Below are 12,858 nucleotides of genomic sequence, written 5' to 3' on the forward strand. Positions count from 1 at the left end.
ACCAACAATTTGAGACCTATGCACAATGCACTCACATGCACGCGCAGCCAGACCGGATATCAAAACAAAAAAAGGGAGGGAGAGTGGCTGAATTCTCTGTTCAGGATTCCATTACTTCACTTTATCTCTACATAACAGATATTTGTTTGCTGCCATATTAATGTTCTGAATATATAAGAACAGTGCCTTTAACGCCCTGACTTGTGACACACATTTAGCTCTATGGCCAAACATACATTTCATTTTCTCAAGATCATGTTTTTTTGCTGCCAAGCACCCAAGGAGGTGCCAGGGAACAGTAAATAAATAAGTCTTTACCGAGCATGCAGAGAACGTACAGCAGAATTTCCCAACATGCATTAATCAGTGACCTTACTAAGAATGAACGCACACCATAGCATGATGAAACTTGCTGATATGATGTTTTGGCTTCTTGACAAGACGCATGATTACAAGCTGCATTTCAGCTAGTTAGGGCAGAAACTGGCGGTTGAAATACTCTGACAGGATTTTGAGTTTGAAATATGTTACACTTCTAGCCACACCCCAGTCACAGCCGTCAAAGAAAGAATTTTCCATTCGACATCTGATGAGAAACATCTGCTTTGACATGACTGATGGCCAAAAGAGCAAAATCCAGACAGAGTAGTGGAGCTGTGAATTTTTGCCTTGAGCCAAAGAGAAAAACTCATGACAAACAGAGTTTGGGTATTTTGGTAAGAGTAAATTGGAAGTAAAGAGCAAGGTAGAAGTAAGAGTTACAGGTCTGATCAGTTACAAGCTGTCAGTCAGACCACCTCAATGAGGCTATGCAACGTATTTCTGCATATTCTTAACTGACACAAGCAAAACTTTAAATTGTTGAATCAGTCTATAAAGCTTAGGGAAAGGAAAAAAGTGGTACTGGTACAGCAGAGACAACGGGGTTATTCTGAATTAGAAAAAGAAGATAAGAGAGAGCAACCAGACAAACAGATTGAATCTTCTTTTATTTTTTAATAAGCATCGTGAGAACCAGGTCCTAGTGCATCCAGACTCATTATTAACTTTTCCCAACTCAAAGGACAACTACGGTATCTTTGAATGTATTTGCCAACAAGGATACATACCTTTGTGACAGTAAGATAACAATCTACCTCCTCTTTCTTGCTTTATCAAATACTAAGCCCAAGATACACTAACACCTTGATTACAACAGTGGCATTTTTTCTTTCCGTAGATATTATGAAGATGTGTGAAAATACTGCAGTAAATACTGTTTACATACAGCACACAACTCCACCTATGCATCATCAAACCCGTACCTCACCCCCTTCTTCGCACCATATGGCTGGTTGTTTGATATCTGAGATAGTGGTAGAACATGTTTTTAGACTCTTGTGGGTCATCCTGCAGATAACATCACAGCACTCAGAAGCCTCTTCTGTTGACTTTATCCCTGAATGCAAAAAAAAAAAAAAGTACCTAAACTAAGTTGGAAAATTTGCCTTTTAGGTCACTCTTTGGCCATTTTCAGACTTTACCTACATCGTAAATGACCTGTATACTAATCCATTATAAAACCTGATCTTCTACTTTCTCTTCTTTGTTTGCATTAAGCATGACTGACTCTTTCCTGGCCTTTCTAATCTTTTCTTCAGCTACAAAGAAACCAGTTGTAGCCGTTCAACAGAGGCATGCAATTGTCTGCTTGGAAAAGCTTGAAGCAAAATCCTCTTGAAACCTCACTGACTGAAGGCCTTAAATGACATGCAGAAATGTGCTGTGGGTTTAGAGGATTTTAGGTATTTTAACCTGTCAACTCCACATTCAGTGGGCCGGAAGGGTTGTTGTATACATTCACATTCCACCAAGACAACATTTTCAATTCAACTTTCACTGATATTACACATCAGAGTCTAGAGTACTCTTAATATTAGTATTATATTAAATACAAATATGGATGCTACCTTTACAGTATTTGCTAACAAAATACCATATCAATTTATCAAACCCTTTAAAAAAGTGCACTTTACAAGTATACTTTGGCACGTATTTCAGTTTTATTGTAATGATGCCCTTCCTGAAAACATTGCATCAGTAAAAATTGCCCTTTCAAACTATAACAATGTGATGGGAATCATCCAAACATGTAGTCATCTGCCCCTCTCATGCATTTGTTACAACACATTTGAAAGCATAAAAAAGGGACAGATCAATAGAAAGAACAGCAATATCAAACAGTGTCACTCCACCAAATGTTTTCAGTGCTTGGCAAGGTCATGCTTTATTACTCTGTCTATCCACATACACAAATTATGTTACCTTTGCCAAACACATGCACACATGCAATAAAAAAAACAACAACATATTAAAAGCATATCTGATAATTATGGCAAAATATACATTTGGAAAAAAAATATTGTACACCTTTTTTTTTTTTTTTACAGATTTGGCACATAGATCTTTTGAAGTAGATATTCGGTAGAAAAGAGTGAAACAGTGAAACAAAAAATAGTATTCTCTGATTTATAGTCTGTGCTGATAATATTGTCAATTGATGAAAAACAATATACTCCCTTCACTATAGTAAATCATTCAAATGCCTCATCTGCAGGCGGTGCTTTCATCAGTTCTGCAGTACAAACAGCATTTATCTATGTTTCAAGCAGTGGCCACCCATATAACATGTCCTGATTAGTTACAGTATAACTAAGTAAGAAGGTCAGCAGCTACCTCTGCAAACAATTGTGCTCCTCAAGACTAATGACTAAGGTATATTAGAGTCATTTAGACATGACTATTGAGATGTGAATACAGATCAGGATTCTACTCTGCTCTATGCATTGTTTTGTTTTAAGCTAGAAGCGCAATAAGTAAGATGTAACTTCTCCCCAGCACATAGTGATCAAAGCATAACTGCAAGGGTTTAATAAAAGTATTAATACCTAACGATGACACGATTACTTTCCAGGTGATATTTGGCTTTTAAAACTAATTTTCTGCATCCATTATGATAATTCTGTGAGATGCTAGGCGCACATAAATAGATAATAATCTATCTGACACTAGAGATGTTAGAAGGGATGTAAAAAAATTAATTTCACCGGTACAGTGATAAAATGATCACGGTTTATCAGTATTATCACGGTATTGTTTAAATAAGCTGGAATGTTCAACACAAGTTGAAATCATGTCACCAAGTTTTATATTGTTTGTGTACAATACATAGCAGTGTACTTCAGAACAGAACTGCAGTAAATGTATCAGTTTACTTTCATCTTTCTCACAGAAATTTGGTCAAATATAAACACTGATGTATTTAATACGTCATGTACTTTCAGTACCGCTGTGAATTTAGCTGCGTTAGCTGTTAGCTCTATCAGCACAAATATCAAGGAAAAATGACCACCTCAACAAAATCGACAAATCAGCTGAGGACTCTGTGGCCCAGTGCCCACCAGCTGCTAATAGGTAACAGCTAACTACCTCTCCTTCTGCCAATTTCAACACAACATAATTTCGGCATTATCAGGGAAGAAATAGGACGCGTCAGCAGTGAGTTTACTGTATCCTTTTAAAGGAGGCTTAGCATTCTCTGTAGTCAAGCACTGTCACCATGTCTGCCATATTCTCATTGAAGCAAAACAATCCATTTGTTGCTGAGCCTGCTTCTGGGAGACTGTTACTAAGTTTGGCTGATGCTGGACAGTATTTACCATGAGTTTTTCAAAGTGTGGTAATCAAATATGGCTTTAATGATAATTAAAATTTGGAAACGTAACCATCTGGAATTTTACCAGGGTTGATCAAACTAACTGTTTTATCCCTAGCTGACACTTACATAGCTGCAATCAGAGATGTACAGTAGGGGCGGTTTTTGTTTGTTCTCTGCCTTCTCCAGTTTCTGTTTGGTTTGAAGATAAAGTCAGAGAGTTGTATTTTTATTTAGTTCTGTTACGTTTACTTTTAGTGTTCCTGCCCAGAAGCCATTCTAGTTTTGTACCTGAAATAAATATAGTGCTTTTAGGGCTGTCACTTGGTGCCTATTAGTCATTCCTGGAACTAGAGAAAAAGCAAAATTACAGTTGCCATGGTTTTCTTTTGGCTGGGGTGTAACGACAGAAGTCATATAATGCCTTAGAATCGTCAGCTTTTCCCCAGAAAGTATACACTTTCAACTAATGTTGACAGAGCCTCATTTTAGCAAGTACAATTTCCTATATAGCATTGATATGGAAATCCAATGCCTTTTATGGCCATGATAGTCATGTACAGTAGTGTTATCACTAGATGAGGACACAGTATTGTAATCTTAGCCAAGCAGACTTAGTTAATCTCTTAATCTTTTTTAACAGTTTTACCACAATATATCACAATCTAGTGATCATATAAACGTATATGTATTTATATACTGCAGTTTATATTAGTATTCTGAAATGTATTTCAGTATATATCAAAACAAGTGTGACAGTGCTGCTCTACGCTCTTGTACTAGATTCAACATTTCTTTCAGTGACTGAGACTTTCTTACGTTGCACAACAACTCTCTGGCTTCCTTGCACTTTGGGTGTGGCTGTCAGAGCAAAGTCCTCATTTGAAGGTGTAGAACCACTAGATGCCAGTGAAAAGCTCTGAGTTTGAACCTTCAAACCAGGGCCTCTGACCTCTAAACCCTTCTCTGCCGACCCACGTCCTGTCTGAACAATGCCCTGTGCTAAGTGTGCACCCTGCGCTCCACCTGAGGACCCGTTCTCCACCACCAACACTTGTCTGGAGAGGGTTCCTTGTGAAAAGCCTTGTGCTACCTGCCCTGTCACTCCACCCATTCCTACTTGCCTATCTACAAGGACCAACCCCTGAGAACCTTGTAGGCCACCAACCTGCACCAGCCCCTGACCTAACCCAACTTGGCCTACTTGACCCACTGCCTGCTGGGTGCCCCCTGCCACAAGCACCATTTGGGAGTTGGGCTCGACTACATACATGGGTGTGGCAGCATAGTACATAGTGGGCTGCTGAATGAGCATCGTCTGACTGGGAATCACAACCTTGTCTTGGACATGTACCATGGGAATGGTGGCTGAACCCTGGGCTCTCTCTGTGATTTGCTCCTCCTGTACTATGGTAGAGGATCCAGACCCTACATTGGAGGTGTTGAGGGTGTTGAAGGTGTTGATATTGACGTGGTCCCTGTCCCTGATTGTTTCTGTGTTAGTACGGACGTGTGTGTGGGTGGAGGTAGAGGGCCAGACAGGAGACACTGGTCTGGGTGGAGAGATAGAAACCCCTGCATCCACAGATGCTGTCACCAAGGTTGACCCATGACAAATCTCTGCCAGGGTTTTGAATTTAGGCCCAAGGTCATTGAGGAATGCAAGGTCATTATCACTTTCAAGAAGGCTGCAGCAACCTACAGAACCTGCCAGGGACTCCTGACCCTCATAGTCATAGACCAGCAATGCATCCTTCTGCTGGGATTGTTGGGCAGCATGGTCAGACTTCTGCAAATAAATAGAACCAGAATTATTCAAAATGTTATCCTTTCTTTGTAAATCATTAGACTTTGATGCTGGATGTGGTGTTTTTGTACTTACACTTAAATAATACTCCCCAAGAAACTGATCAGATAGAGCCATCCCATCAAAGACCCCATCCCTGTATCGGGAGAAGAGATGTTCTTGTCCTGTCATCATCCCAGCATCCATGTAGCCCATCCCTAGCTGTCCACTGGATTGATTATAGTGGTTGTATAGGTGCATGTCCTCAGCTGTAAAAGTGGAGGTGTTTAGACCACCGGCAAAGCCTGCTCCTCCAGCTGCTCCACCTCCGACTTCTCCTCCCAGGTAGCCCTTTCCCTCATAGGTGTTGATGTTTTTTATATGTGTTGCGCCACCATCAACTTCCGTTGGGGCATGTAGCAGAGGAACTTCCTGCGTGAAAAATGTCAGATCCCATCAGGGATGCAGCATTTAAGGCCAATTTGGTTTACACATTTTGAAAAAGAAATGTATCTAATAACTGCATTGTTACTGTATCCTGATCAAAGTACCTTGTCTTCTCCCTGTCCCTCAGTGTGATAGGAGATGAGTTGTTGTTTCGTATCAAATGGAATGGCCTTGAAATCTCCAATGGCTGCTACACCTCCACAAAGGCAGAACAGCAGCAGAAGGGGTAGCACTGAAATATACACGTTTTACAATACGTCAACAGAAAGTATTTTTGTGGAGAGGTGAAATAAAGTCTAACCATCAATCAATTAAGCATTCATTCAACAGAGGGGTTAAACTCATGGGTAAACATAACAAATAATTTATTAATGTATGATAGCGTCATTACTCTTTCAAAACGGTCAGTTTGATCCACCCACTCTTTTTTTCCAAGCATGACACAACATGTCATGTTTGATTCGGCAACCTTGTAAAAAGGATACTGATTCTTATCAAAATAACCAACAACGAAGAGACAGGAAATAAATAACACTCACACAGCAGCAGCAGCAGTCCCAGGAGCATTAGCAGGATACCTGAAGCTCCAAAATCGGCAGTCTTTACATTACGCGCCGTACAAGTTTTAGTGACCTCATTGCAAGTACACACAACTATGTCCATCATCTGAACCTCATCACATGACTTCCCCTGCTGGTCTTTGACCTCCACTGCCACTTTGTACGTGCCTGGCCACAAGTTGGCTTGGTCTCGCAGAATGGCGGTGGTTTCTGAAGAAAGATGAGACCCACATTTTAAAAAAGTGATACACGACTCATAAAATTTCTTTTGAATGTATTAGTAATGCTTCCTTTCTTTATACAGAAGTGATGAAACCAAGATGGGCCTGTTTTTTTATGGCTGACTTGTCATGGCAGGAAAAGCAGAGACGAGGCCAATAAAATCAACGATGGTTCCATTTGATTTGACTATCTCAGTAAACCTTGCCAGGGATTAAACATGCACAATAGAAGTGCCCTGAAACTAGAACATCTATGCGGAGTACAGTATAAAAGCATGTCTAATTTTTTTGGAGCTTGTATACATTGTATTTGCAACAACATAACAGGTTTTTGTTGTTTACAGAAATGTATTCTGAAGCAAATTAAATATAAACAGCACTCAAATGATCACAATCTGCTTGCAAGTTTTTAGAAATCAAACATTTTGGAGTTAAAACTAGAGCTTAATGCAGAATGTTTTTTAAATCTTCCCTGTTTAATGTAAACCTTTGATGTAAAGAACACTAAGGCTGAACACCCATTTAAAGCTAATTTGCTGGAAGTTTGCCAAGTCGTAATTTTTCTAACCATTAAGATGTTCCACTGTCCATTTCCCCTTGCTGCTCCCCTCAATCACAGTGAACTCAAATGGTGCAGAATTTGGGAACTCGTCTCCGTCTACGGCTGTGGCGTAAATCACATTATCCTCGAGGCACATGGTATGAGTTGTAGTGGTCAGTTTCGGACAGTGATCATTGAAGTCCTCCACTTGGATGGCTATGGTTCCTGTGGCGGTTTTTGAGGGAATGTCTGAAAGCCAATCGAAAGATAGATTAAAATGAAACCTGCACAGTCCACTGGAGAATAATGATTACGGTCACATTTACAGAACTCACCATTGCTGATGCAAATAATTTTGGCATAATATGTTCCATTGATCAAGAACGTAGACTCTCTGTCAGGCAGTTTATTCAGCTTGATTTCTGCTGTCTTTTCATCAATAATCAACCAGTTGTCATCGTCTTTGATTTTAGCATACCTGTAAATATAAATATCCATATATGTGAGGACAAAAAAACAAGGTATATGTAAAATGAAATAAAATACATATATCTATACATCTGCTGATTAGTGACATCTTTCACTATGTGGTCTTACCTTACGTTAGTGGCTGTCTTCAGCGTGTCACTGTCAATAGCAGCATAGGTGGCAATTACTTTGTTAATGGAGACAGAAGTGTGGTCCTCCGAGAGAGTCACCACCTTAACATTTGGCTGGAATCGGGGGCCTTCCTTCTGATTGATCACATTGATTTTAACAGGGTAGCCTTTTGGGATTATGGGCTTGGTCTGGACCCCACTGCCAAAATTGTACGCTGCTTTGTTGGAAACAGCCACTTCCAGGTTGAGCATCTTAAGTTCCTCATAGTCCAAGGCCTGAGATTCAAGGACAATGCACAGGATATGCAGTTCACATTAGCTTTCGTAGTTGTGTTTTTTCTGCTCATTGAATCACACTGTTCATAAATGTAGTCCATCAGAATGAAAACACACTCTTTTACCTTGTTAATCATGATAATTCCTTCATTGGTCTTGGAATCAGTAGTGATACTAAAATAGCCTGCCTCATTCCCTGAAATGATTTGGTACACGGCCATCCAGTTTTCAGTGTGAATCAGATCCATGTCAACGGCACTGATCCTCATTACTTCCACATTGACAGTGTTTTCCTGTACACTCCCTTCGTACTGCAAACAAAACACACACAAAAAGTTGCTTTAGAATAACATAATTATGAAAGCCAATTAAAAAAAAAAAGTAGAGGTTTCCGTTGTTGCAACTGTGTCACACCCACCGATTCTTTTTCCAGTGTTGGAATATTGTCATTTATGTCCAGAAGTTTGATCTGAATATCTCCAGTTCCTGACAATCCTCCGGATTGTCCACCCATGTCTGAGGCTTGTATAGTCAAAGTATATGTATCTTGTCTCTGAAGAAAAATGAATCAGATATATAATGCACTGATTAATACATTCTAGGTTTAAAAAGTAAAACTGGTTGACTAACATAACTTTAAAAAAAATACACATAATTCTTATTTCTCATTGACTGTGATTCAACCGTGACAGGGAATTATGTTTATGCTGGAAAATATATAATTATAATTCTAAACGGACTCAAACTGATTTAAACTGAGAACGTTTTTTAAACAAATAGAACTGGTTGACAACAAGAGACGAACTTCAGGTCAGTAAAGTGCCTCACCTCCCTATCTAGAGTGTTCTGTCGAACCATGACCTCTCCAGTCTGAGAGTTGATGAAGAACATCCCTGCTGTGCTACTGTGCTCCACAATGCGGTAGTAAATCTGGGATCGGATTGTGTTCTCTTCATCGGCATCCGTAGCTATGATTTTCATCACAACAGTACCTAGAAATCACCAAAGGGAATGGAATAATATATCAGTTCATTGAGTGCAGGTAAATACATTTTCCCTCCACAAATATACTTGTCTTGAAATACCTGCAGCACTTGATTCATTGACATATCCGACTTGCTGTACTTTAATGATTGGTGGGCAGTCATTCTCATCCAAAACAGTAATTTTAAGGTCAATATCCTTTTCAGCGTTGGTCCCGTCTGTGTTTTTTGCCACACCTAGTAACTACAAAAAGAAACATCAAAACTATCATTATCTACCATTTCCAAAATGCAAAACGTGGGGGTATGACTGTAAATGCTTCTGATTTTACAAACAGGATGTTCTCTCTTACATGATAGAAGGGGGTCGTCTCTCGGTCAAGAATGGAAAATATTTTCACAAAGCCAGTGTTACGATCGACACCAAATATTCCTACAGGGGGCTGGTCAACACCAGGCCCCGTTAGATAATACAATATCTTTGTAAAGTTCTCCTTATCAGAGCGAATCTGAAAAAAACAAACAAAAAAAAATATTAATCCACCGGACCTGAAAATCGAAGACCTTCAAATTATACAGAAAAGTGTAAAGGTAGCTTATTCATTTAAGTTTTTATTACAAACTAAATATGAGATGATATGAGCCGCCATTTTAAATGAATGCTATTCAGCTCGTGTGAATGTCAGCATGTGGCCTGATATACAGTGGCGGGAAGTAACTGAGTATATTTACTCAGGTCCTCACTTTGAAGTATTTGTACTACACTTGACAGTTTCCATTGTATTTTACTTTATACTTAGGCTTCACTACATTTCAGACGTAAATAATATACATTTCATTTCACTTCATTTATTTAGGAGCTACAGTTACTAGATTTTACACTAAATATATGATCAGTTTTTTAAAATATGATTGTGTTATGGATTAAACTATCACAAAGATGTGAAGTAGTTACAATTAGCTCCATAGACCACCTGCAGTACAACACTAATGCACCACTTACATAAAAATACATGGGTAATAATGATACATGAATATAAAACTATAACACAGACAGTAGTTACTCATGTATTAGGAGTACTTACCTTTGATACTTTTTTTATACTGTGATATTGCTACTTTAAATGATTTGAATGCTTCTTCCGCCACCGATGATTTGTATACTTAACTGAAATATGGCATTCAAAAAGTTTTAGCTCTGATCAGAACAACCGAAACAGCAAGCTCATTAAATGATATCCAACGGTCACAGCATGGCTCCTATCCTAAAACATTAAACAATATCTAGCTGTGACATGAAACTAGATGAGATTTAAAAACAAACAGGTGAGTGTGTGGCTAAACATCAAGGCGGAATTCATCATCACTTTTTGAAGTGACTCATGATGAACATGGAAGTTTGCCAGTGTCTGTGGAGCTGTTCTCACACATACTCAAGTCTAGGCTGTGAGCAAAACAACAAAAGGTTGCCTGAGGATAAAACCAGTGATGTGGGAAATACAATCAATTTATTTGACAATGGTGCAATTATTGTAAGGGATTAAATTTAGCAGTGCCTGCATGAAATATGCATGACTGTGGAAACACGATTTAAATGAAGAATATGGATATTCAGTTTTAACACAGTGTTTTAGAAATTGAAAAAAAAAATACACACCTTAGCAATAAATGGCAAGCCAGTGTAATCATGGTTCTCCTTCAGCTGCCTGGGAGCTACGATCCATTCTCTCTTCTGTCTCTGTAACACAGGCCCTTTTCCTTCTGCCCCCACAGGAACAAGCTGCAGGTAACCCAACAGGGAGGGAAAACCCTGAACATTATTAATGTGTAATACTTACAAAAGCATAGATCATGTTATTGTTGCTCCTGAAGCTCCAAAGATAAACGTGTGCTCAAAGCAAGTGGATCATTTTATCATGTCAGTAAAACGTGGTGTGTCAAACATGTTTTAAATACATGTAATAGATACAGTAATAGACTTTGAAAAGTCCACATAATTGGATCATGTTTAATGTCATCATCCATAGTTGACTACAATCTAAACTTCCAAAACGCGAAGAACCTCCTCCGATGTTCCGTGTTTCAGGGAAATCAAGATGGGACGCTGCTTTCAGCGAGAGGGAATAAAGAAAGAGCGTTTCCGTGAACATCCAGCACAATTGTGTCACAAAGTGTCCTTGTAAACACGCATTTTTCATTGTTTTCTTTCGCATCTTTGGCAGCACTTCCGACTTTACTTTAGTTATAGGGGGAAAGGGCCACACCTGTTGAAAACCCGACATTCCACACACGACAATGAACATCTAACTGTATGTTGGATCGTTTACTTACCGTTAGGAAGTACGCCAGTAAAATAAAAAGGCAGGATTTAAGCAGTGGAGCCATCGGCTTGAAAAATAAAAGCGTTGTTAACGATCCTGATGAAGTGGAATGGAGTTGAGTCTGTCTGTGGTCTAGCGTTGGTTTCGCACGGACAGACTTTGACCCTTCTGAGGGGAGGAAGAACTTTTACAGCGATAGGCGGTTCCCCTCTCCGTTTCATTGCTCGCAGGCTGTTGATAACAGGCAGGCGGAGAAAGGAGGTGGTGATGTCTATTGTGTGCATAGCTGTAGACTAATGTGCGTGCAGTCAGAGGTAAGAAGTAGGCCTGCTCAGACCTTGTACTTAAGCAAAAGTAGCAATCACAAAGTGTAGAAGTACTCTGTAACAAGTAGAAGTCCAAAATGTATTTAAGCAGCCTACAAAATGATTGGAATCATGGTCTACTTCAAGTACCAAAAGTAAAATAACTTGTTATGCAGAATGGTCCATTTCAGAATAATTTACATTTTATTATTGTTCTGGGATTCTACAACCCCAAATTCCAATGAAGTTGGGACGTTGTGTAAAACGAAAATAAAAACACAATACAATGATTTGCAAATCCTTTCCAACCTACAAAGACAAAATGTTTAACGTTCAAACTGAAAAACTTGTTTGTTTTTTTGCAAATATTTACTCATTTTGAATTAAACGCCTGCAACACGTTCCAAAGAAGCTGTGACAGCAGCATGTCTATCAGTGTTACATCAACTTTCCTTTTAACAACTCTAGCGTTTGGGAACTGAGGACACTAAGGGCCCATCCACACAGAGACGTGTTTTCCTGTAAGTGCGCAACCTTTGGATTGTTTTGGGCTGACCATTCATACGGCGGTGGCGTTATCGGAGCCTGAAAGCGGTATCTTCTGAAACGGGGTCCCAGAGTGGGGAGATTTGAAACCGGCCCCCCTCGTGTTGTTGTCTGGACATCATACTTTGTTAAGTGATGACGTCCCCGCCTACAATGAAGCCATGCTGTTGTAACATATACTGCAAGAGGAAAATGAACTGGGACACATTTATAATGTTTACAAGTGTTCAATGAGCTTTAAAGTACTTTCTTACTTTACACCACTGTGTACACCCTGTTTTTTGCCCAAACAAGACATAAAGGCAGCCTGGCCTGGGAGAAAATTACTCAAAATAGGCGAAAAAATGCCTCCAAACCCAACAGACATGCTTTTAATAATACCTGGAGTGGCAATGTGTGAAATAATGTTTTTATGTATAAAAACAATGCTTAACTATAAGTTACCACATTGACTTTGCAGCATGTTATTTGATTCTATTTATGATTTTGATATGTAGTTAAAATGTGACGAAAAAAATCAAATCAAATTGGAGTCCCTTAAGACTAACTTTCTCACTCATCTGTAAAACTTCACCTGTG

At 39.2% G+C, this 12,858-nt stretch overlaps 1 protein-coding gene across 1 annotated transcript; it reads right to left on the reverse strand.

The window, feature by feature from the left end:
- Positions 1-1,044: 1,044 nt before the first annotated feature.
- On the reverse strand, positions 1,045-11,647 carry dsg2l (desmoglein 2 like). Its single transcript, XM_083928376.1, has 14 exons — positions 11,439-11,647; positions 10,765-10,887; positions 9,461-9,616; positions 9,210-9,351; positions 8,953-9,116; positions 8,543-8,677; positions 8,250-8,435; positions 7,847-8,124; positions 7,585-7,727; positions 7,277-7,498; positions 6,467-6,697; positions 6,032-6,159; positions 5,577-5,912; positions 1,045-5,483 (listed from the first exon to the last, which is right to left on the reverse strand). The coding sequence occupies exons 1-14, from the start codon at positions 11,490-11,492 to the stop codon at positions 4,461-4,463; spliced, it is 3,321 nt and encodes a 1,106-aa protein (XP_083784502.1). The 5' UTR covers positions 11,493-11,647; the 3' UTR covers positions 1,045-4,460.
- Positions 11,648-12,858: the final 1,211 nt, after the last annotated feature.

This window comes from Echiichthys vipera, assembly GCF_963691815.1.
Source record: "Echiichthys vipera genome assembly, chromosome: 15".
NCBI classification, from domain to species: domain Eukaryota; kingdom Metazoa; phylum Chordata; class Actinopteri; order Perciformes; family Trachinidae; genus Echiichthys; species Echiichthys vipera.